The sequence below is a fragment of the Octopus bimaculoides genome, chromosome 7 (genome assembly GCF_046866305.1).
Source record: "Octopus bimaculoides isolate indiv1 chromosome 7, ASM4686630v1, whole genome shotgun sequence".
Taxonomy (NCBI): Eukaryota; Metazoa; Mollusca; class Cephalopoda; order Octopoda; family Octopodidae; genus Octopus; species Octopus bimaculoides.
The window spans coordinates 29,326,707-29,349,364 of NC_142934.1; the positions used below are offsets into that span (position 1 = coordinate 29,326,707).

Consider the following 22,658-nt stretch of genomic DNA (forward strand, 5'->3'; position numbering starts at 1 on the left):
ATACTGACCTACCTAAGATATCATTGGTTCTATTTTATAAATATCCTGTTTTAAAGTGATCAAAATCAAAACCTGTTAAAATTTCATGTTAATTTATATTCCAACACTACACCAAGGTGCCATGCAGTGGTACTGAACCCAGAACCATGTGGTTGGGAAGCAAACTTCTTGCCACAAAGTCATGCCTGTATTAAAGTCAGAAAACAAAATAGCTGAGGTATTTTCCTCTGGTTCTTTATATTCTGAGATCAATTTTGCCTTTCATCCCTCCAGAGTTGGTATAAAATAAAATACTAGTCAAATAATGGGGTAGATGGCATCGACTAATTAAATTGATGGCTTGGGGCTTAAATTAAAAGCAATTATTCATCAGCCTCAAAATTAGGAAAGTGAACTTGCAGAATCATTGGAGCATCAGAGAAAATGCTTTATGGTGTGGCTCTAACTTTTTATATTCTATGTTCAAATTCTACCGAGGTCAACTTTCCTTTTCCTCCCTCCGGGATTGCTAATATATGGTACTAGTCTAGTACAGGGGTCAATGGTATCAACTAATTAAATTGATAGTCTTGTGCTTAAATTTTACTTTTGGTAGGATTTGAACTCAGATCACAGAGAACTGGACCAAATAACTCAAGACCTTCCTTCCAACACTCTAATGACTCCACTAAATCGCCATTCTAGAATAATTTAATAGACTTTTTTATAACATGTTGAAGTGTTCCATAAAACATCAAATGAAGACTGAATTTCTGACATATTTAACTGAATGACTGCTTCTTAACTTTTGCAGGAGTTCTTCAACAGGTGTCTTAGACATCAACAAGTTGAATATAAATTCAACTGCGGCGGCACCACCAAGTCCAATACCATCCCCTATACCAAGACCTGTTTCACCTCTGCCACCAAAACCTGTTACACCACCACCACCACCACCACCACCTCCACCTGCGCCGCCTGCTTCTTCTGGTTCTGGACCATCATCTGTGAGTAACATCTAAAAAATATTTTTGTGGAAGAGATTTTTTTTTAGCTGTGTTTCTTATGTCAGCTTTCCTTTCAGCTTCCATCTACTGAATTCTATTCACACAGAAGTGGTTGACCCAAAGCAAAAAGGAGACACTTGCTCAAGGTATCACCTGGTGACATTGAACCTAGAACCATGTAATTGAAAAGTGAACTTGTTAATCACACTACCATACCTGTACTTATGTAAATACATTTAGTATGGGTCACATTCTCGTGACACATAGTTCTTCAACACAGATGATCGCTATTTAAAAGATTATATATATATATATATATATATATATATATATATATATTAGGGCTGGTAATGCTTAATTTAATTTTAATAATTAACTTTAGTGAGAAATTAATGATTAATTAATAGTTAATTTCAATTAAAACATAAAAATGTCTGCAGTTGCATTTATTGACAAGTTTATGATTCAGTTAAAAACAAGACATAGCATAGGCGTTTGCTTACTCATATGTTGTTGGATAACTAGTTACGCAAACACAAACATGTTAACAGTATTTGGTTCAAGTGATGAATGCGTCTTGTTAACAATGTAACCAGAAGAGCTAAATAATCGTTCATACGGAACTGAGGTAGCGAGTATGCACAGAACAGTTTCGGCAAAAGATGCCAATTTTGGATATTGATGTTCATTAAGTTTCCACTATTGTAGTGGATCAACTGATTCAGCAACTTTTTTCTTCATTTTATATCACTGTACTTCATCAGAAGTGATTTTGACACCCTCTTCTAAGTCTGAGTCAGGCTCCATCAGCTTAATGCACCTTTCATTAGGTTTGCATATAGTTTTATTGACACTGTCAGTATCATCATGTGCATTAGTCTTCAACCGATTATCATTAACATCAACTGCTATTTGTTGTCCAATAAGTAACCAAGTTTGTTCTTTTGAATCATCTGATAAGCACTTCAAGGTTTTGTATCATGGATCAAGTGCTGTTGCAATCTGTAATATTTCAATACTTTTCATGTCAGCTACACATTTGCTGAAGTCATTAACAGATGCTTCCGTGAATCTGGCTATATAACCTGGATCTTCATCATTTACAGTCATGTACTTTGTCAAAGAAAATAACAGTGGCAATACACAGCTACACGACACATATTTTTCATCGCCAAGCTGGACTGTAGCCTGACAGAATAGTCTAAAATGTTGATGTATTTTGAAATCTTTTCTGATTCAGAATCGGACAGTTTTGGACCTTTATATTGTTTCTCTTTGTCTGACATGTAAATGGTTATTACTTCTCTGGCCTGCAGCAGACTCTGCAGCATTAGAAAAGTACTGTTCCATCTTGCTGTAGCTTACGCAATGGTGAATCACTACAATTCTGCAATTCAGTTGTGTGGATAGGGCTATGTTTAAAATATCCTATGATTTTTCGAAATTTAACAAACAATGTTTCTGTATCTGTGGCTTTAAATCCATGCAATATGCTCAACTGCAGGCTATGAGCAAAACTAGTTTGATTAACAGCTGAAATCAAACTTCGTGCATTGTCTGTTACTAAAACCTGAATCTTCTTTGTTATATCCCAGTCTTTTACAAATTGTTTATATAACTCAGAAACATTGTTAGAATAGTGACGTTCAATAACATGCACACATTCAAGAACAACACTTATTAAATTCCAGTCATCAATAATCCAATGGCCAGTAATTCCACAATAACTTTCATTACCTAGGGATGTCCAAAAATCAGACGTTAGCACAATTGCCTTCAAAGTTTTCACTCCTTCTTTAACACTTTCTCTTTTGCTGTTATAAATATCAGCCAACCTTCTATCAATAGTGCGCCAGCAAGGTAGTTTGTATTCGGTATTTTGAAGCGCTGTACGCAATACTTGCTGAAGATCATCATCGATATTGGTCTACCACTATTAGCTATCCAGTTTGCAAGTGATGTTTTAATGTCCCGTTGTACGGTAGCACTCACTGGATGATCAGACCGACAATAAAACTAACTCAAAGTAGTCTGCTTGGTGGTAGATGACACCGCTGCTGTAGACTGACTAAATGAAGCTGACTTTGTGAGGTGAGGTTTCGAATACTGTAGCAAGTGTTTGTTTTGAAGGTTGTAAGTAAGCAATGTGTTAGATCCATGGTATGCGAATGATTTGTCACAATGGATGCAATAAACATTATCAGGAATTTGGATATTACCATCAGCCAACAATTTAAATCCAAAATGTTCATGTAGTCGACCTGATAAAGGTTTATATTTCATAACTCGATTCTTCTCTGCCGCCATTTTACTGTCATTAGTATTGCTTCCCGACTTCTGGCACATTTATTAATGATGGGTAGAAAATTAAATTTGAAACCGATTAATAAAAATTTAATCATTAAAATAAATTAACGATTAATCGATTAATTAATCGTTAAATTCTGCAGCCCTGCTGAGACCCCCTTTGGTTATGACTGACCATGGGATTGCACCTAGAAAGTTACCCACCCCACCTCCAGGCACAAGTCTTGGCAAGGTTGTTTGTGGAAGACCAGCAGTTGCCCATGCATACCAGCCTCCCTTCTCCACGCCACCGATGGTATCTAAGGGAAAGGCAAAGGCCGATACAGCTTGGCACCTGTGATGTCGCAATTCATTTCTGCAGCTAAGTGAACTGGAGCAACGTAAAATAAAGTGTCTTGCTCAAGAATACAACACGCAGCCCAGTCCAGGATTCGAACTCACAACTTCATGATCATAAGCTCGACTCTCTAACCACTGAGCCATGTACCTTCATTGCAGCCCTAATATATATGTATATATATATATAAATCTCATGGAGGCAAAGTGGCTGAGTTCCTTTCAAGCATTGGGCCTCACGGAGGCAATGACTGAGACCTTTGACATTATGTTGTGCTTGAGAAGACCCATCAAGCCGAGCAAAATGGTAGTCATGGCAGATATTGGTGGCACATAGAAGCACCCATTACACTCTTAGAGTTGTTGGTGTTAGGAAGAGCATCCAGCTGTAGAAAACCATGCCAAATCAGACTGGAGTCTGGTGCAGCTTACCAGCCCCAGTCAAACCAATTAACCCATGCCAGCATGGACAATGGATATTAAATGATGATGATGATACCATTTAATATTTATTAGTATTAATACCAAGAAGGTTGGCAATGAGTATAGTGAAGAATTCCAGGTAAAGGTAGGGGTTCACCAAGGTTCAGTCCTCAGCCCCCTCCTATTTATAATAGTCCTCCAGGCAATAACACAGGAATTCAAGACAGGATGCCCCTAGGAGCTCCTCTATGCTGATGACCTTGCCCTAATTGCTGAGTCACTATCAGAACTGGAGGAGAAGTTTCAGGTGTGGAGCAAGGATTAGAATCGAAGGACCTTAGAGTCAGCCTAGCTAAAACCAAAGTCCTAATAAGTAGAAAGGTAGACAAACCACAAACCCCTTCAGGTAGATGGCCCTTCTCGATCTGTAGAAAAGGTGTAGGTAGAAACTCTATAAGATGCACCCAGTGTAAGCTATGGACACATAAGAGGTGCAGCAATATCAAAGGAAGGCTAACTAGGAAGTTAGTTTTTGTATGTGGCAGATGTTCAGGAGCAATAAACACTGAAAATGTGCAGAGAACAACTTCTGCCACATTCCAGGGAGAAAAACTAGAAGTAGTTGATAGCTTCCATTACCTAGGTGACCAAGTCAGTAGCGGTGGAGGGTGCACTGAAAGTGTAGCTGCTAGAATAAGAATAGCCTGGGCAAAGTTCAGAGAGCTCTTACCTCTGCTGGTGACAAAGGGCCTCTCACTCAGAGTAAAAGGCAGACTCTATGACGCATGTGTATGAACAGCCATGCTACATGGCAGTGAAACATGGGCCATGACTGCTGAAGACATGCGTAAGCTCGCAAGGAATGAAGCCAGTATGCTCCGATGGATGTGTAATGTCAATGTGCATACTCGTCAGAGTGCAAGTACCTTGAGAGAAAAGTTGGACCTAAGAAGCATCAGGAATGTTGTTATTTGTATGGTAGTGATACTCAATTACAACCATCACATGATGTCAAGAGAAAGAGAAATGCTCACACACACATACATATACAATGGGCTTCTTTCTATTTTTGTCTATCAAATCCACTCATTTGGAGGCTATAGTAGAAGACACTTGCCCAGAGTGCTATGCTGTGAGACTGAACCTAAAACCATGTGGTTGGGAAGCAAGCTTCATAACCACACAGCCATGTTTGTACTTATAAACATTATCGGTTCAAATCCCACCAAGACCAGCTTTAGATCATTTCAAAACAGGAAGTATGTATTCTAGAATCAAGAGTGATTTCAGACAAGTTGGCATCAAAAGAATTAATAATGACAGTAATTCTAAAATTAATTGAAATGAAGGCAGTGTATTTCATTAGGAATATGGTAATGAAATGATTAAAAGACATGTTTCTTGTAATGTTTTTGTTTGTTTTATGTTTTGTGTTGTTGTTTTCCTAGTTTTTTACATTCATTCACAAAAAAGAGAAAAGTAGTTGATAGGTAGCAACGCAGCAACAGACATCTTGTATTGTTGATAACACTTTAAATGAGTGAGATGACTTGAAACTTGAAACACTTATGTGACATCCACTTCAAATGTTAAATAGACAAGAGGTACGCAAGCTAACAGGAAACTCTTATTTGCTTTGACACAATCTCAAATTATACAACTTATGGTGGAATTCTCATTTAGTGGTGCTGAGATCTCTTTTGTTAAAATTATTTCTGATGTAAATAACTCCATTATCCTATGGAGTTAGTAAATAATGATAATGGAAGTGAAATGCATCCACAGTGCTTCAAAAGTGAGTGGTACTCATTGTGATCAGTTTACTTAGGACCATCTCAAAGAAAGCAATATTCTGGCATCAAAAGCTGCAAATACCAAACTCAGTTGGCAGCAATATTTGGAAGGGTTCATGTGTTGAGAAAAGTGTTGTGTCTCTTAGCTATGGGTTGGAGCTGAGATGTGACAGAGATAGCTCAGAGGTTAGAATGAAAATAATAATAATAATGATGATGGTTGCTCCCGTTCATTTCAACATGTGAGTGTTTGAAGGAGAGGATTTAAAAAGAAAACAAAAGAGAAAATAGCTTTTAAAAATAAAAGAACAGAAGAAACTGCATCTACTTGCGATGGATGTGTGAATGTAATTTGAGTCCATGCTATAGGGATACTGGTGATTTTTGATTTTGCCTGGGATTGGGCAAATGTGTCTGTTGATTGCAGGATATAATTCTTTTATCATTCTGTTTTTTTTCAAATCAGATTGTTTTGATGCATCATGACACATTTTACGCCATGTAGATTGATCTAAACAATGACTTTCCCAAGTTAAGCTGTAGAGATTTTACTGATTGCTTTAACTTAAGGACAGGTTACCACAATATCCTTCCACTTGTTGGCCATAATGAAGAATTTTTGGAATGTGGTCATATTTCATTCGAACATGTCCTATCCATCTGCACTGAATTCTCAGCAGCATGCTTTGGATACTGGAGATATCACATTTTTCTAAGATTTTGATATTTGATATCTCATCTTGCCATTTTATGTTGCAGATATTGCACAGACAGCACATGTGAAAGATTTCAAGTTTCTTTATATGTCTGTATTAGGGAGTCCATATTTCTGCTCCTTATGAAAGTGTGCTCAAAATACAGGATTTGTATACATTTATTTTAGTTTTCAGATTGACACTGTGTTCATCACACAAATGGTGGAAAAATTTTCCAAAAGCATTTGTAGCCTTGGATATTTTAACATTGATTTCTTCAAGAGTACTCTTAAAGTTTACTGTACTTCCAAGATATTTAAGTGACCTGATCCATTTGAGTGGCTTGTTGTCATTTGATTCTTGAGTATATTCTGTCCCAGGCTTTGGTTGGAATAAAACTTCAGTCTTCTTGATATTGATAATCAGTCAAACTGCACAAGCTGCTGCAGCAAACCTGTCGACCATTTCCTGAATTCTTTCAAATGTATGAGAAATCAGAGTGCAATCATCGGCAAACAGAAAGTCATGTAAAATCTCTTCCTTGGTCTTTTTCTTTGATCTGAAACTTTGCCCCTTCAGGTTTAGTAGACCCCTTTCTGTGCAAAACTGGAATTTTACAACTTCATGGTTATCTCTGAAAGCATGTTGGAGTATCATTGAAAAACATATGGAAAAAAGTACTGATGCTAAAACACAGCCCTGTTTGGTTCCAGTGGCAACAGAAAATGCCTCTGAACATTGACTACTAGATATCACTATTGTCATCATTCTTCATAATAATGATAACAATAATAATAATTTCAAATTTTTGCTACAAGGGCAGCAGTTTTGGAGAAGGGGATGAGTCGATTACATCAAACCCAGTGTTCAACTGGTACTTATTTTATCGATCTCAAAAGGATGAAAGGCAAAGTCAACCTCAGCAGAATTTGAACTCAGAACATAAAGACAGAAGAAATGCCATTATGCATTCTATCCAATGTGCTAATATAATAATAATAATAATGATAATAATGGGTTCTAATTTAGACACAAAGTCAGTAATTTTAAGGGAAGGGGGTTAGTTGACATCATTAACCCCAGTACTTGACTCATTCTTCAGTTTATTAACCCCAAAGGGATGAAATTTACCTCAGCAGGATTTGAACTCAGAATGTAAAGAAACAGATAAGATGCCACTAGGCATTTTTTGCAGAATTGTTGTACTAATTCTGCTCGCTTGCCTCCCTTTTTAATAAAATATTGTTTCTAATTTAGGCACAGGGCCAGCAATTTGGAAGGTAGTTGATTACATTGTCTCCAGTACTTGTATTTCATTTTGTCAAGCCTGGAGATATGAAATCCACTTGAGATGCTCATATTTGTCTATGTTACTCAAATACATAACTGGCACTGTGTCACTTACAACAATGAGGGTTCCAGTTGACCTGACCAGTGGAATAGCCTGCTCGTGAAATTAACATGCAAGTGGCTGAGATTTCCACAGATATGCATACCCTTAACATAGTTCTCAGGGAAATTCAGTGTGACACAGAATATGATAAGGCTGGCCCTTTGAAATACAGGTACTACTCATTTTTGCCAGCTTAGTGAACTGGAGCAATGTGAAATAAAGTGTCTTGCTGAAGGAACAATGTGCCACCAGGAATCGAACTCGTGACCTTACGATTGTGAGCCACATGCCTTCATACATACATGGTTGTACTATACAAGGATTGTACTAGGTGTGTGTGTTAAATAGACATAATAACTCAGAAAAAATAAATCACTTTTGTTTATATTATGCAAATTACCTTCACCATAAATGTGTTCATTCCTTTTTGTATAAGTCTGCTGGCTATTACTCTTTTACTTGTGTCAGTCATTTGACTGCAGCCATGCTGGAGCACTGCTTTTAGTCGAGCAAATCGACCCCAGGACTTATTCTTTGTAAGCCTAGTACTTATTCTATCGGTATCTTTTGCTGAACCACTAAGTTATGGGGACGTAAAGACACCAGCATCGGTTGTCAAGCAATGTTGGGGGGACAAACACAGACACACACACACACACACACACACACACACACACACACACACACACATATATGTATACGACGGGTTTCTTTCAGTTTCCGTCTACCAAATCCACTCACAAGGCTTTGGTTGGCTTGAGGCTATAGTAGAAGACACTTACCCATGGTACCACACAGTGGGACTGAACCCAGAACCATGTGGTTGGTAAGCAAGCTACTTACCACACATTGACTCGTTCCTCTCTTTCGTTCAGTCTTTCCATCCTGCCCTCCACTTCTCCTGTACTGTCTCTGACACCTCTGTCCCCTTTCTCGACATTTCGGTCAGCATCCTCCACTCCGCCCTTAGCACCTCCATCCACTACAAACACACACTCACACTCCTATCTCAACTTCTCCTCCTCCCACCCTAGACACACAAAACTTTCTATCCCCTATTCCCAATTCCTCCGTCTACGCAGACTTTGTAGCGACAGCCATGACTTTGAGACTCAGTCTCAACTCATGGCTCACCACTTTAGCCTGCGTGGATATCCACCCACCACCATCCACACCGCCCTTGCCAGAGCACGTTCTGTGGACCGTGCATCTGCTCTCTCCCCCCGAACCCGCCCTGCCGTTTCCCGCCTCCCTTTTCCCCTTACCTACCATCCCACCACCCTACCCCTCCAACGCTCCATTCTCCGAGCCTTTCGGCGCCTCCAGTCCGACCCCTCCACCTCCCACATCTTCCCTAATCGACCCCTCCCCTCCTTCAAACGAGCCCACACCTCTTGGTCCACAGCTTCTTCCCCAACCCAACCTCCCAACCTGGCTCGTTCCCCTGCTCCCGCCCACGCTGCCGCACTTGCCCTTACCTCTCCAACACCACCCTCCTCACCAGCACCCATCACCGACCCTATCGCATCACCGACTCCTTCACCTGCACGTCTACCAACATCATATATTGCCTCTCCTGCTCTCTCTGCCAATCCCTGTACATCGGACAAACGGGGCGCCGCCTGGCCGACCGATTCGCGGAACACCTCCGAGATATCAACGTCGGCAATGACACCCCGGTGTCACGCCACTTCCGTTCTGCCAGCCACTCCTTGCGGCAACACCTGTCTGTGTTTGGATTGTCCATGCACAGGGGCCATCCGGACTCCCGTTTGCGCCGTGAACAGGGATTAATCTTCTATCTTCGCTCCTTTGCGCCACATGGGCTCAACTCCCCTCCACTCTTCATTTAACCCCCTCCTCCTGTCTCTCTCCCCCACCCTCCCTCCTACCACCCATCTCTCCCCTCTCTCCTACCACCCATCTCTCCCCTCCCTCCTACCACCCATCTCTCCCCTCCCCCACCTCCTGCTCCGATTCCTACTTCTTTGTATGTCTCTTCACCTCTCTTCATACTTCTCTCCACTCCCACTTCTCTTCACCCCTACTCTTTCTCTCCTCTCTCTTACTCTCTCTCACTCTCTTCTCTCGTACCCCCCTCTCTCACTCTTACTTTCTACACTCTTACTCTCCTACTCTCTACACTCTTACTCTCTTACTCTCTCACCCTTACTCTCTTACTCTCTCACCCTTACTCTCTCACTCTCTTCCCCTCTCTCTCACTCTCTTTCTCTTCCTCCCTTTCTCCCCCCCCATACCCCTCTTCCCTCTCTCTCACTCTCTTTCTCTTCCTCTCTTTCTCTTCCCCTCTTTCTCCCCCCATACCGACCTTCCCCTCTTTCTCTCCCCCCATACCCACCTTCCCCCTCTCTTATACCCACCCTCTCTCCTCTCTTCCTCTCCCCTCCCATACCCATCTTCCCCCTCTCTTACATCCACCTTCCCCTTCTCCCTCCTCGTCAACACCCTCTCATAAGCTCATCCCACCACACCCCAACACACTCCTACTCTACCTTCCCACTCCACCCCATCCAATTCCTTACACCCACCACCCACCCCTACCCACAGACCCCTACCTCTACCCCACCCTAAGCCTAACCCACACTCCACCCATGCCTTCCCCACCTCCCAACACCCTCACATCACACCACACCAATACCCTCGCATCACACCACGCACACACTACAACTGACCAACTACTAACTCCCTTTCTCCCTTCCCCATTTTCACACTACATACGTCAAGATCGCCAGCATTCTACCTCCCACACACAGCCCCTCGTTCCCGATCACCGTTTGTTATCTCCCCCTTTCTTAGCTCTCCTGAAATAAGAATTTCTAACTTCCGGTCAGTCATTGTTATGATCGGCCATTATTATGATTGACCGTTGACTGAACACTATTCAATTTTTTTTCTCCGTGTTTTTCTCCTTGTCTCCGTTTTCTTTCTGTTGAAGAGCGTAGCTCGAAACGTCAAAGACTTTCCGTATTCCCGAGCGTCATACTAATATATACTTTTGTTATTTACACCACCTGTCCTCGTCTGTTGTTATTATTTGTATATTCTCCTCTATATGTACACGTATGTGTATAGATATATATATAGATATAGATCTATATGCATACATGTATATGTATACATATGTGTAGATGTATATATATATAGATGTACATGTAATGTGTACACATGTATACATATATATACATGCATACAGATATCTATACATATATACACCCATCACACACATACACATGCACACAAACACACTCATTAGTCATTTGTTTTCTTATCCAAAACTACGTCAAAAGTACTGAACGGATCTTTATGAAATTTGGAAATTATATTCTATGCATAACGGTCATAACTCCCATGAAAATTCATATATTCTTGATGTTGAAATTTTAACCCGAACATAACAGATGAGCATTATTTGTAATTCAACGGTACAACAGTGTAAGACTACCCTTTCAGATATACTTACATTGTGATTTCTGCAATGTGGGGCATAAATTGTCAAGTAAATGAGACGCATCTTTGCCTCTACTGATTCACTTGCAAAGTGTTGAGTAAAATTATTTCGTTGCAGACCTCCTTTGAGTCGTTTTATTATCACTGCGACACACATAGTCCCCAGTTGGTAACATTGATTTCAAGGCCTTCCCAGATGTGAGACTGGTTGTTCTAAGACATTTATCGATTGTAAATTTTGTCTGCAATTTGGAAATTATATTCTATGCATAACGGCCATAACTCCCATGAAAATTCATATATTTTTGATGTTGATAAAATTTTAACCCGAACGTAACAGATGAGCATTATTTGTAATTCAACGGTACAACAGTGTAAGACTACCCTTTCAGATATACTTACATTGTGATTTCTGCAATGTGGTGCATAAATTGTCAAGTAAATGAGACGCATCTTTGCCTCCACTGATTCACTTGCAAAGTGTTGAGTAAAATTATTTCGTTGCAGACCTCCTATGAGTCTTTTTATTATCACTGCGACACATAGTCCCCAGTTGGTAACATTGATTTCAAGGCCTTCCCAGATGAGAGACTGGCATTCCACTTAATGTCTATGTTCCATGCTGGCATGGATTGGAGAGTTATTAATGTAGAAATATGGTATCGTAGCTACTAACAGTTGAGGGTTGCGTAGTCTAGACGGCATTTTTAGATTTCATTATTCTCTTTAACCCGGGCAAAGCCGGGTATTTCTGCTAGTATATATATAAAGAGAGAGATACACTCTCAGACATCCCGTTTTCATATCTGAAACAGATGTGATTGTGGAATGAGAGGAACACAATTTTCTTTACTGCAAGATTATTTTTCGTTTTATTTCATTGTTGTTAACGATTTCATGGTGGCAGTGACAGCAGCAGGGTGGTAGTAGTAGTAGTAGTAGTAGTAGTAGCAGCAGCAGCAGCAGCAGTGGCAGCAAGGGTTGTACAAGGTGTGTGTTAGATAGACACTCACAAAAGACAAGAATTTACAAATGAGTAGACTCTCTTCATTTGTATTTCATTTTGTTATTTTATAATTCTTTAAGCCAAAAATAACTCGAGTGATGGTGGCATTGAATTACCACAGCAAAGGTCTTGGACTTAGATTCATTCCATTGCAGGTGTTTTTGTGTATTTGAGAAACTGCTCTCTATTTTATGTTTCATTACACCTGGCTGTCAAGAATAGACACCATATCATCTTGCTATATTACTTTTACCCAAGATAGACTGGTAGCCTAATGAGGGGAACACTTCTCTCTTGTCTGCTTAAAACTATATAGCCATGTAGAGAATTGATGTATAACCATTACAAAATAAATCCACTGTAATTATGAGCTCAGTTATAACAGGTTATTAAATTCCAACACATTATTATTGCAGTAAATCTAGATGGAATTGACTTCCATGTATATACATAATCAACTGAAATTATCTTCAAGAGCAGCCTATTTAGAATAAAAAAGCAGAATCTTGATGTGGTTTTATTTTAGTAGAGCTCAACATAAGAGAGCAAATATATCCTTTTGATTAAGAGCTCTATTGATATCTAGTTATTATACTCCAACATGTTATTACATTGCGATAAATCCAGGTGGGACTGACTTGTATATATATATATATATATATATATATATGTAATCAGTTAAAATGATCTTTAAGGGCAACATATTTAGAGTAAAAGCAGAAAAGTATAAATTTCATGTATAGTTCATATTTTAAATGTGGTCAACAGCTGTTTCATTCAGATAAGCATTAAATGTATAATTATGTAATTGTGATACATAATTAATTTGAATTAAATTAATTCAAAAGTATTTTAGCCTGAATCATCGACGATATTGTGTGTTCTGTTAATCAGAAAATTGTTTCTATGTACTGGTCATTAAAAGTTCTGTTGGATTGACAATAGGATGTGGGAGGCATATAAAATATTTATATGTTTATAACTCACTTTAAATTTTCAAAGATTTTTCACTAAAACTTTTCACCAAATCCTGAATTTACTTTTCCCAGAATACTTATTTTTAGACCAATTCAGAAGAACTACTTGGGCTGGTATGGCTATGAAAATCAAATTTTCCACTCAAGATTGCCTCACAACCTACCCACATGTCTCCAGTCACAAAAATGTAAAGTTTAAAAAAAAAACACACACCCACATACATATAGATATACATATATGAGGAGATGCTGAAAAGTTCCTGGCATTGGGTAAAAGAAAATACAGGAGGATCAGTTAATTATGATTTTATTCAACATATTCCCCTCTCAGATTCACACACTTATTGCAGTGTCCCTTCAGTTTTTCTAAACCCTGTAAAAAAACTCAGAAGTTTGGGCCTCCAACCAGGCCTTTCACAATACCCTTAAAGCTACAAATTTTTCAGCACCTCTTTGTACATGTTTCAACTTAAATATTCATCATGTATCCCTTGTGCAAGAAGTTGGTCCCTGTGATCTAGCTCTGCCCTGTGATGAGTTCACTTTCCCTCAGAAGTTCCCTTTCATGCATGGCACCCCAAACCAGTGTCTCCTACTGGAGCTTTGGGTCAACCTAGGCCTTGTTAGTGGGTTTGCGAGATGAAAACTGAAAGAACCCTATCATATATATATGTATGTTTGTATGTATATAGATAGATAGATAGATAGGTGTGTGTGTGTATGTATTCTTGTCTCGACATCATGTGATGAGTGTAAACAAGTATAACTATCATACAAGTGATGTTCGTTTCTGTTCTTCATTGAAAAACATGTCTAGTCATGGGGTGATATTTTCTTGCTTGGAAACAGGTGAGGGTTGGCAACAGGAAGGGCATCCACCAAAGAAAATTTGCCTCAGTAAATTCCACTTGACTCATACAAGCATGGAAAAGTTAACATTAAACAATGATGATGACAATGGTGATTAATTCTGATAAGGAAATAAAACAAGGGAGATAACCCTGGAATTTGAATTTCCTAAAATTAATTAAATAGAAAATTAAGACGGGAATAAGTCTGGTCTTTAAGTAGTGCAGTGACAACTAGACATTTTTCAGCATTATTAAACCTCAAGAGTAAAACATAGACTAAACTTACTGATAGATCTTTGAATAACTAAAAGGCTAACTCCCCCCTCCTTTTTTTTTATTATTATTTGTTATACAGAAATCAAATATTAATTAGAGTGAAATTATTGAAGATAATCAAAAAATCAACAAATACTTGGGAGATGAAAAAAAAAATTGTGATTTTTTTTTTTTTTAAAGTCAATATGGATAAGCTATTAGTATCTGGCATATATAACATCAAATTCTCTTCATATTTTGTAAGCTGTTTGTTTTCTTTTTTAGGTGGGGTATTATGATACTTGAAGTGAAAGCAAGAGAGAGAGAAAGATATTAATACATACATATATCTATATAGATAGATAGATAGATAGATACAAATACACACACACACATAACTCACATACACTTATACTCCTACCCATGTTTTAAGACGCTAGAATTCTATTTCAGTGATTCAAAAGGAATGTATGTTAAATAGACTCATCATTGAAGTATTTCAACAGGTCATTTCATATGTTATCCTCTTTACTTATTACTTACAAAGTTTATATAGAAATACTACTACTACTACTACTACTACTACTACTAATAATAATAATAATAATAACAATCATAGCTGTTGTATTAAACAAAGAGTGGGAGTAAAAGTAGGTTTCAATATCAAGAATTAAAATATGATCAACTAACCTTTTTTTTATTATTATTTTAAACTCCCTCTTTAATATAAACAAAAGATCACTGTTATTGTTTCTTATTGTTTACATTTGTCTATCTTTGCAAGTATAAAAGAATCTTTTAATTAACAAGAAGCAGAGTTAAAATGCTATACAAATGGGAGATGTTTCTCTTGAATTCTGCTTTAGACAGAGCCAATGAAATTCATTTCAGTGTGGTTGGTTAACTGTGAAGTCAAAGCTATTATTGTTTATAAAGCAATGATCAAAGAACACTTGATTTTATGCATAGTAGAAACGATATTTGGGATTTAAAAATCCTAGGTCTTCAGTTCATATCTAGTGTATTCTAACTGTTTCTAAATAGCCCTGGTCAGCTCTGCTTTGAAAGATCTATAGCATAGCAGTAACTGATTATAAAAACAAAATAGCTGAGTGAATGTAATGAGTGAATGCGAGTATTTTGTCCTGTGTCAGACTGTTTATTCAATTCTACTCATATCAGTTCATCTAGCAGACTGGAATAGGTGTATCAAAATTGTTTTAAAAATTTTACCTGTATAATTCCCAAATAATTTGATAGTAGATATTTTCTCTTAAAACTCCTCTTTCAGTTCTGTATCCTGTAAATACAAACCTTTATTAATTGAAAGTTTTTACTTGATTGCAGGTATATAAAAATTATATTAACCCTTCTGTTTTATTTATATATTTTATTAACATATTTCAGCTGAAATACACTGTACTTTTGTTTCAATTAATTTTGAAAATAATGAAGAACTTAGTAAAATAACTTTGTCATTATTAAGCTGTTGTTTGGAACAAAATAATATGGAACTTTGACAAAAGGTTTAACTCTTTTTTTTATTTACATATTTCTATTAAAATGCTCTGCTTTTGACCCAATTTATTTTAAACATAATGATGAATTTAGTCAAGTAACATCATCATCATCATCATCATCGTTTAACCTCCGCTTTCCATGCTAGCATGGGTTAGACGATTTGACTGAGGACTGGTGAAACCAGATGGCTACACCAGGCTCCAATCTGATTTGGCAGAGTTTCTACAGCTGGATGCCCTTCCTAACGCCAACCACTTAGAGAGTGTAGTGGGTGCTTTTACGTGCCACCAGCACGAAGGCCAGTCAGGGGGTACTGGCAACGGCCACGCTTGAAATGGTGTATTTTACGTGCCACCTGCACAGGAGCCAGTCCAGCGGCACTGGCAACGAATTCGCTCATTGTCCATAATTAATCTGGTGCTTGAAACAAATTACTATGAAATTTTTATGGAAGAAGGTTTTAATTTTAGCTCACTTTAAAGCAGGAAGTTTGCATTATAGAACCAGGATGTCACAGGTGGGTCAGTATCAAAATGGTAAAAGCATTATATGCTTTACAGAAAACTTATTTTTGAAAAACACAAAAACAAATTAAAGAAAAAGATAATTATTTTATAAACACTCACTGACATTTTTTCTGTAGATCAGAATTTGACAAGTTAATTATTTTCATTTGCAATTTAAGGCCAGCAGAAAAAAAATAATGTTGATATTATATATTTTTCTTTTTATTATTTAGCGTTGCTTTCTTTAATATTTGGCCACCACACATGTTTTTTTATTTATCAGTAGAAATGAAGGGATTCTGAAAATTTTATATTTGTGCTTTAGTATATTACTGACCACAATATAATGGTGGATTTGGTACAAAAAGTTGGGAACATGGATAAGCACTTTACTGTTTCAAAATTAGTGCCTACTTACTGTTCAAAATTAAATTTCTGTTTTTATACTTTTATCTTTTACTTGTTCCAGCCATTAGACTAGGGCCATGCTGGAGCATTGCCTTGAAGAATTTTTAGTCGAATGAATCAACCCCAGTATTTTTTTTTTAAGCCTGGTACTTATTCTATCAGTTCTTTTCTCTGAACTGCTAAGCTACAAGGACTTAAACAAACCAACACAGGTTGTCACGCAGTGGTGGGGGGACAAACTCAAAGACACATACACACATAGATATATGTGTATCTATTTATATGTGACAGGCTTTTTGCAGTTTCTGTCTACTAAATCCACTCATAAGGCTTTGATCAGCCCAAGGTTATAGTAGAAGACACCCAAGGTGTCATGTAGTGGGACTGAACCTGGAACTAAGTAGTTGAGAAGCAAGCTTCTTACCACACAGCCATGCCTGCACCTATTAATAAAAAACATTTCGTGTTTATGTATAGCTGTAAGTGCAGACATGGCCATGTAGTTAAGAAACTTGGTTCTCAACCATGTGATTTCTGGGCTCAGTCCCATCTGGCAAGTGCCCTCTACTATAGCTCTGGGCTTACCAAAGCCTTATGAGTGGATTTCATAGACAGAAATACAGACATTTGAAGAATTCTGTTATACCCTAGCATGACTACAGTCTTTAGGCTGGAAGACATTATAAGTATATGTACTCTCCTCCATATATATATATATATATATATATCACTCTCCTCTCACACTTCTGTGGATGTGTCCACCCACACCTCCCCATCCTCAGTCCATATTCTCTCTTATACTTACCTTCTACATTGATAGTATGCTTTGACACCTCATCACTACCATCTTATCTCTCTTCCCAGCTATTCCCACCCATCTCTATATAATGCGAGGTAGCCATATATCTCTTCTGTAGTAAGACACCTGTGCCTGTCTTTTTGTCATTCTTTAACCGCTCAATACCTGGCATTGAGCTACCTCCCCTCTATTACAACCCTACTCAGTTGAGGTGCTGGGGTAGATCTTTTTCTTTGTCTTGCAACTTATTTGGTGACCTCACTTATGCCTGTACATTCTGTAAGGTAGTTGGCATCAGGAAGGGCATCCTGCCCTAGAAATGATGCCAAAGCAGACAATGGAGTTTGGTGTTGTCCCCTGGCTTATTGGATATGTATGTGTGTGTGGAGATGGGTGCCTCTTACTTGTAACATTGCTTGATAGTTGTACACAAATGTCACTGCCGTACAGGTAATGTCATTCATTTCCAATATTCTTCAAAAACATGGCTTGTTCATGGAGAAATATTACCTTGCTTAGAAATAGGTGAGATTAACCATATAAGGATGGAAATAGGTGAGGGTTGACCACATGAATTATTATTATTATCATTATTATTACGATTATTAATATACTGGGGTGGAGAATGATAAAAATGTGTGTAGTAATACAGCTGGGTCAAGATATACTGTCATTGTGAGGATAAAAAAAAAAAAATGAAAATTATTTTGCATTGTTATCAGCCAATGAAAATTGTTTGAAATTAGTATCAACCAATCAAAATTGTTTTATGTTGGTATCAAGCTATCAAAATCATTGACTAGTCAAGAACACAAGAGATGCTTTCATTCACAACTTAACCAAAATTTTTCCTTTTTCCCCAACATCTCCCATATCTTCTGGTTCCATCCCAAATCATCATCATCATCATCGTGCCTCCAAATTCAACCAATCATGTTTCTTTACTATTTGCTGCCAACAACAATATATTCACCATCTGCTTTAGTTCCAGTTTTACATTCAACAGATGAATCAGTCCACTCTGCTTTTTTTCCATTTTTCTCAAACATAGGTGCAGGCATAGTTCCATTGCACATCACCTTGAGAAAGTGTCTTCTACTATAGCTCAGACCAACCAGAGCCTTGTTGATAGAAACTGAAAGAAACCTGCTCTGTGTGTGTGTGTGTGTGCATGCGTGTACCTGTGCATGTTTGTACATACTCTTGTCTTGATGTCATGTGATGACTATAAATGAGTACTTACATGTCTGGCCATGGAAACAGGTGGAAACAGGTGTGGGTTTACTACAAGAAGGGCATCCTGCCATAGAAAATCTGCCTCAGCAAATTCCACCTGACCCATGCAAGCATGAAAAATGGGTGTTAAATGATGATGATGATGATGAAACTAAATCATTTGCTTCATGAAACCATTGCGTAAATGTTGATATGTCTCCAAATCTGCTAGAATCCCCCCAAGAGGCCATTCTTGGCTGTAGTTCCATGGTTGTGAAAAAGATAAGATAATAAATTTGTGTCAAGATAAGGTGCTACCATATATCACAGGAAACATTTCCAAATAACTGATACCTATTTCCAACAAGTGGGTGATATGAGGCAACATAGAAGAAAGTATTTCTGCCTAAAAATACAATGAACTGCCATTGTTAGATATGAACATACATTGCATAGTAAGAAGTTTGCTTCTCAATCACATGACTCTGGGTCCATTTTCACTGTGTGGCACCATGAACCACATGGTTCTAGGTCCATCCCCATTTTGTGGTATCTTCCATTATATCTCCAGACCAACTAAAGCTTTGTGAGTGCATTTGGTGGATGGAAATTGAAAGAAGCCTGTCATATGTATGTGTGTGTATTATAATATTTCTGTTGAAATACAGTGCTTTTATTTCAATTAATTTTGTAAATGATGCAGAATTTAGTAAAATAATTTTGTCATTATTAAGCTAGTGTTTGGAACATAATTGAAATGAAATTTTGATGGAAGATTTTAATTTAGATCACTTTACAACTGGAAGTTTGTATCATACAACCAAGGGTAGTCTCGGGCAGGTTTGTATTAAAAGGATTAAAACTTCCAATGCCACATCCCCTTTCAAAGGATCTTTGTCTTGCAAGTTATTTAGTGACCCTGCCAGCACTGGTGCCACGTAAAAAGCATTCAGTCCACACTGTAAAAAAAAAAAACCATGCCAAAACTGACCTCGCTTGTGCTGGTGTCCCATAAAAAGCACTCAGTCAACTCTGCTGAATGGTTGGTGTCATAAAGGGCATCCAGCCTTAAAACCCTTGCCAAAACAGACAGCAAAGCACTGTGCAGTCTTCTGTCTAGCCAGCTCCTGTCAAACTGTTCATCCCATGTCAGCATGGAAAGCAGACGTTAAAGGATTAAAACAGGCAGTTTGTATTATAGAAGCAGGGGTGTTGTCAAGCAGATTGATATCAAAAGGGCTAATCAGCAATGGTAGCTAAGAACAAGTAAATTTTATAAAGACCTTGATAAAATATAAATGCTGTGTATTGTCTTCATCAATGTTGGGCACTGCTAACATATCAAGAGGAGTAGTATAACTGTTGACATCATTTTAATGTTCACCTTTTCGTGCTTGCGTAAGTTAGATAGAATTTGTTGAGGCACCTTCAATGTCACATCCCCTCTCAAAGGATCTTTGTCTTGCAAATGACTTGGTTACCCGACCAGTGCTGGTGCCACATAAAAAGCATCCAGTCCACACTGTAAAGTGGTTGGTGTTTAGAAGGGCATCCAATTATAAAAAAACAGCATGCCAAAACTGACCTTGCCTGTGCTGGTGCCATGTAAAAAGCACTCTGTCCACTCTGTAGAGTGGTTGGTGTTAGGAAGGGCATCCAGCCATATAAACCCCTCCAAAACAGACAGCAAAGCATAGTGCAGTCTTCTGCCTAACCAGCTCCTATCAATCTCCAGCCTATGCCACCTACCCATAGAAAGAAGACATTAAATGAGATTTTCTATGATTACATGCTCTTCCTGTCACCAACCCTTGCTTGTTTCCAAGCTACATGTCAGGATATGGAAACAAAGGGCATGACTTGTGTGACAGTGACACTCATTTACAACTATTGCACTATATCAAGATAAGAAGACACAAGCACACACACAGATACATACAAATATAAATTAAATGTTTTTAGAAAATATTCTCGATACTGTCATAATAGTTAAAGAAAGATTTTCTTAAATTGAAATATCTTTAAAAAAACAATGTCACAAACCTTAGATACATATGTTTATATACATATGGAAGAAAAAACATAAATAGGTTATGGATCACTACAGCTGTTTCAGATGCATTTTTTACTGATGATCAAACTGATTACATCATAAAAAACAATGTTAGATAAACAGACAGATATAATGGGCTTCTTTCAGTTTTTGTCTACCAAATTCATTCACCAGGCTTTGATTGGTCTAGATCTACAGAAGAAACTTGCCCAAGGTGTCACACCTTAGGCAAATGTTTTCTACTGTAGTCCTGGGCTAACCAAAAACCTTGTGAATGGATTTAGAGACTGAAAGAAGCCCATCTGAGAATTCAATGACATAGTATCATTTTTGATTGATTTTCATTTCTTGTTTCTACAACCTGAACTTTCCCTCTTGAGTTTGAGAAAGATTATGTAATTGTTAGCCTGAAATATGTCCTAGGGGTCTCATTACAGTCATCAACTTAAAAGTTGCTGCCCCAGCATGGCTGCAGTCCAATGACTGAAATTGGTAAAAGAGTATACCCTGAAATGTTATTAGTTCAAATCTTTTATCTTGGTCCAATTACCATTCTTTGACTACATGTCACTGTTATTATACACACTGCTCTGTTCGGAACTTTCTTCTTATTTCTTCCCCTCCTCACTCATATAGACTGTTATACTTTGCAACCTTCTCTCTTTTTGTTTCTCATCACCACTGTGTTTCCTCTCTCTCATTCTCTTTCACACACACACACACTCTCTCTCTCCCTCTCTCTCTCATACACTCTTTTATTGTTCCTTCCTCACTCATATGAACTTATAAATTACATCCTTCTCTTTTGACTTCTCATCACCTCCCTCTATATTTCTCTCTCTCTATGTCTCTCACCTACCCATACACTCTGTTTTTCTCTTCTCTCCCTTCTTCACCATATTTTCTTGCAATATGCTAACTTGTAACAGTTCCAGCTCCACATTCAGGTTATTTTTTATTTTTTATATACAATTGGCACAAAGTTGAAGGGAAAGCGGTACATTCAATTATACCTATCCCTCCAATAGGCACTTATTTTATTACCCCATCCACCCCAACCCCCATCCACCCCAACCCCTATCCACCCTTGAAGGATGAAACATAGATTTCACCCCACCCCCACCTCCATTCCTTTTCCTGACAGCATTAAAACCCAAGTTGTAGAAGGAAATAAGGAGAAATAAGCAAAATACCACAAGCCATTTAGCTTGACACTGTTGTTGTTGCTACTGTTCTATCACCCTTTTTAACTGTATCAACGACCTGCTAGAAATAACGGCCAAATCTCCTCTCAGATCATGTTGCTTACATTCTTAGAATTAAAAAGAACATCGAAATAATGTAATTCTTGATACACTGTGGCTGAAAACAAGACAGGATGGTCTCAGTTGAAGGTGTCTTCGATCATAGATCTGCTTTATCAATGCTTGCTTGACAAGTGTACCATACTGGGGTACCACTGTTGAGTATTTTAGTCTATCATATCAACTCTAGTACTTATGTTGGTTTGATACTTATTTTAAGTGATCTTATTTGTCAAAACTAACTGATGAGATTTTGTGGGATACTAACATAAGTTCAAAAATTGGTAGACCCATGTTAAATCTTATGTCCAGCTAGAGTCAAGGAATGATGATTGTCGGACTGATGATGCTTATTGCAGCAG

General features: G+C 37.9%; 1 protein-coding gene across 4 annotated transcripts in view; it reads left to right on the forward strand.

Annotated features, from left to right (window-relative positions):
- Positions 1 to 22,658, forward strand: part of LOC106868486 (PDZ and LIM domain protein 7) — a 156,215-nt gene that overhangs the window by 68,344 nt on the left and 65,213 nt on the right. For all 4 annotated transcript variants that reach the window (XM_089355080.1, XM_089355082.1, XM_089355081.1 and 1 more), the window contains one exon: positions 794 to 986. In XM_089355080.1, coding sequence (XP_089211206.1) covers positions 794 to 986 — 193 coding nt within the window. The remainder of the gene's footprint in view (positions 1 to 793; positions 987 to 22,658) is intronic.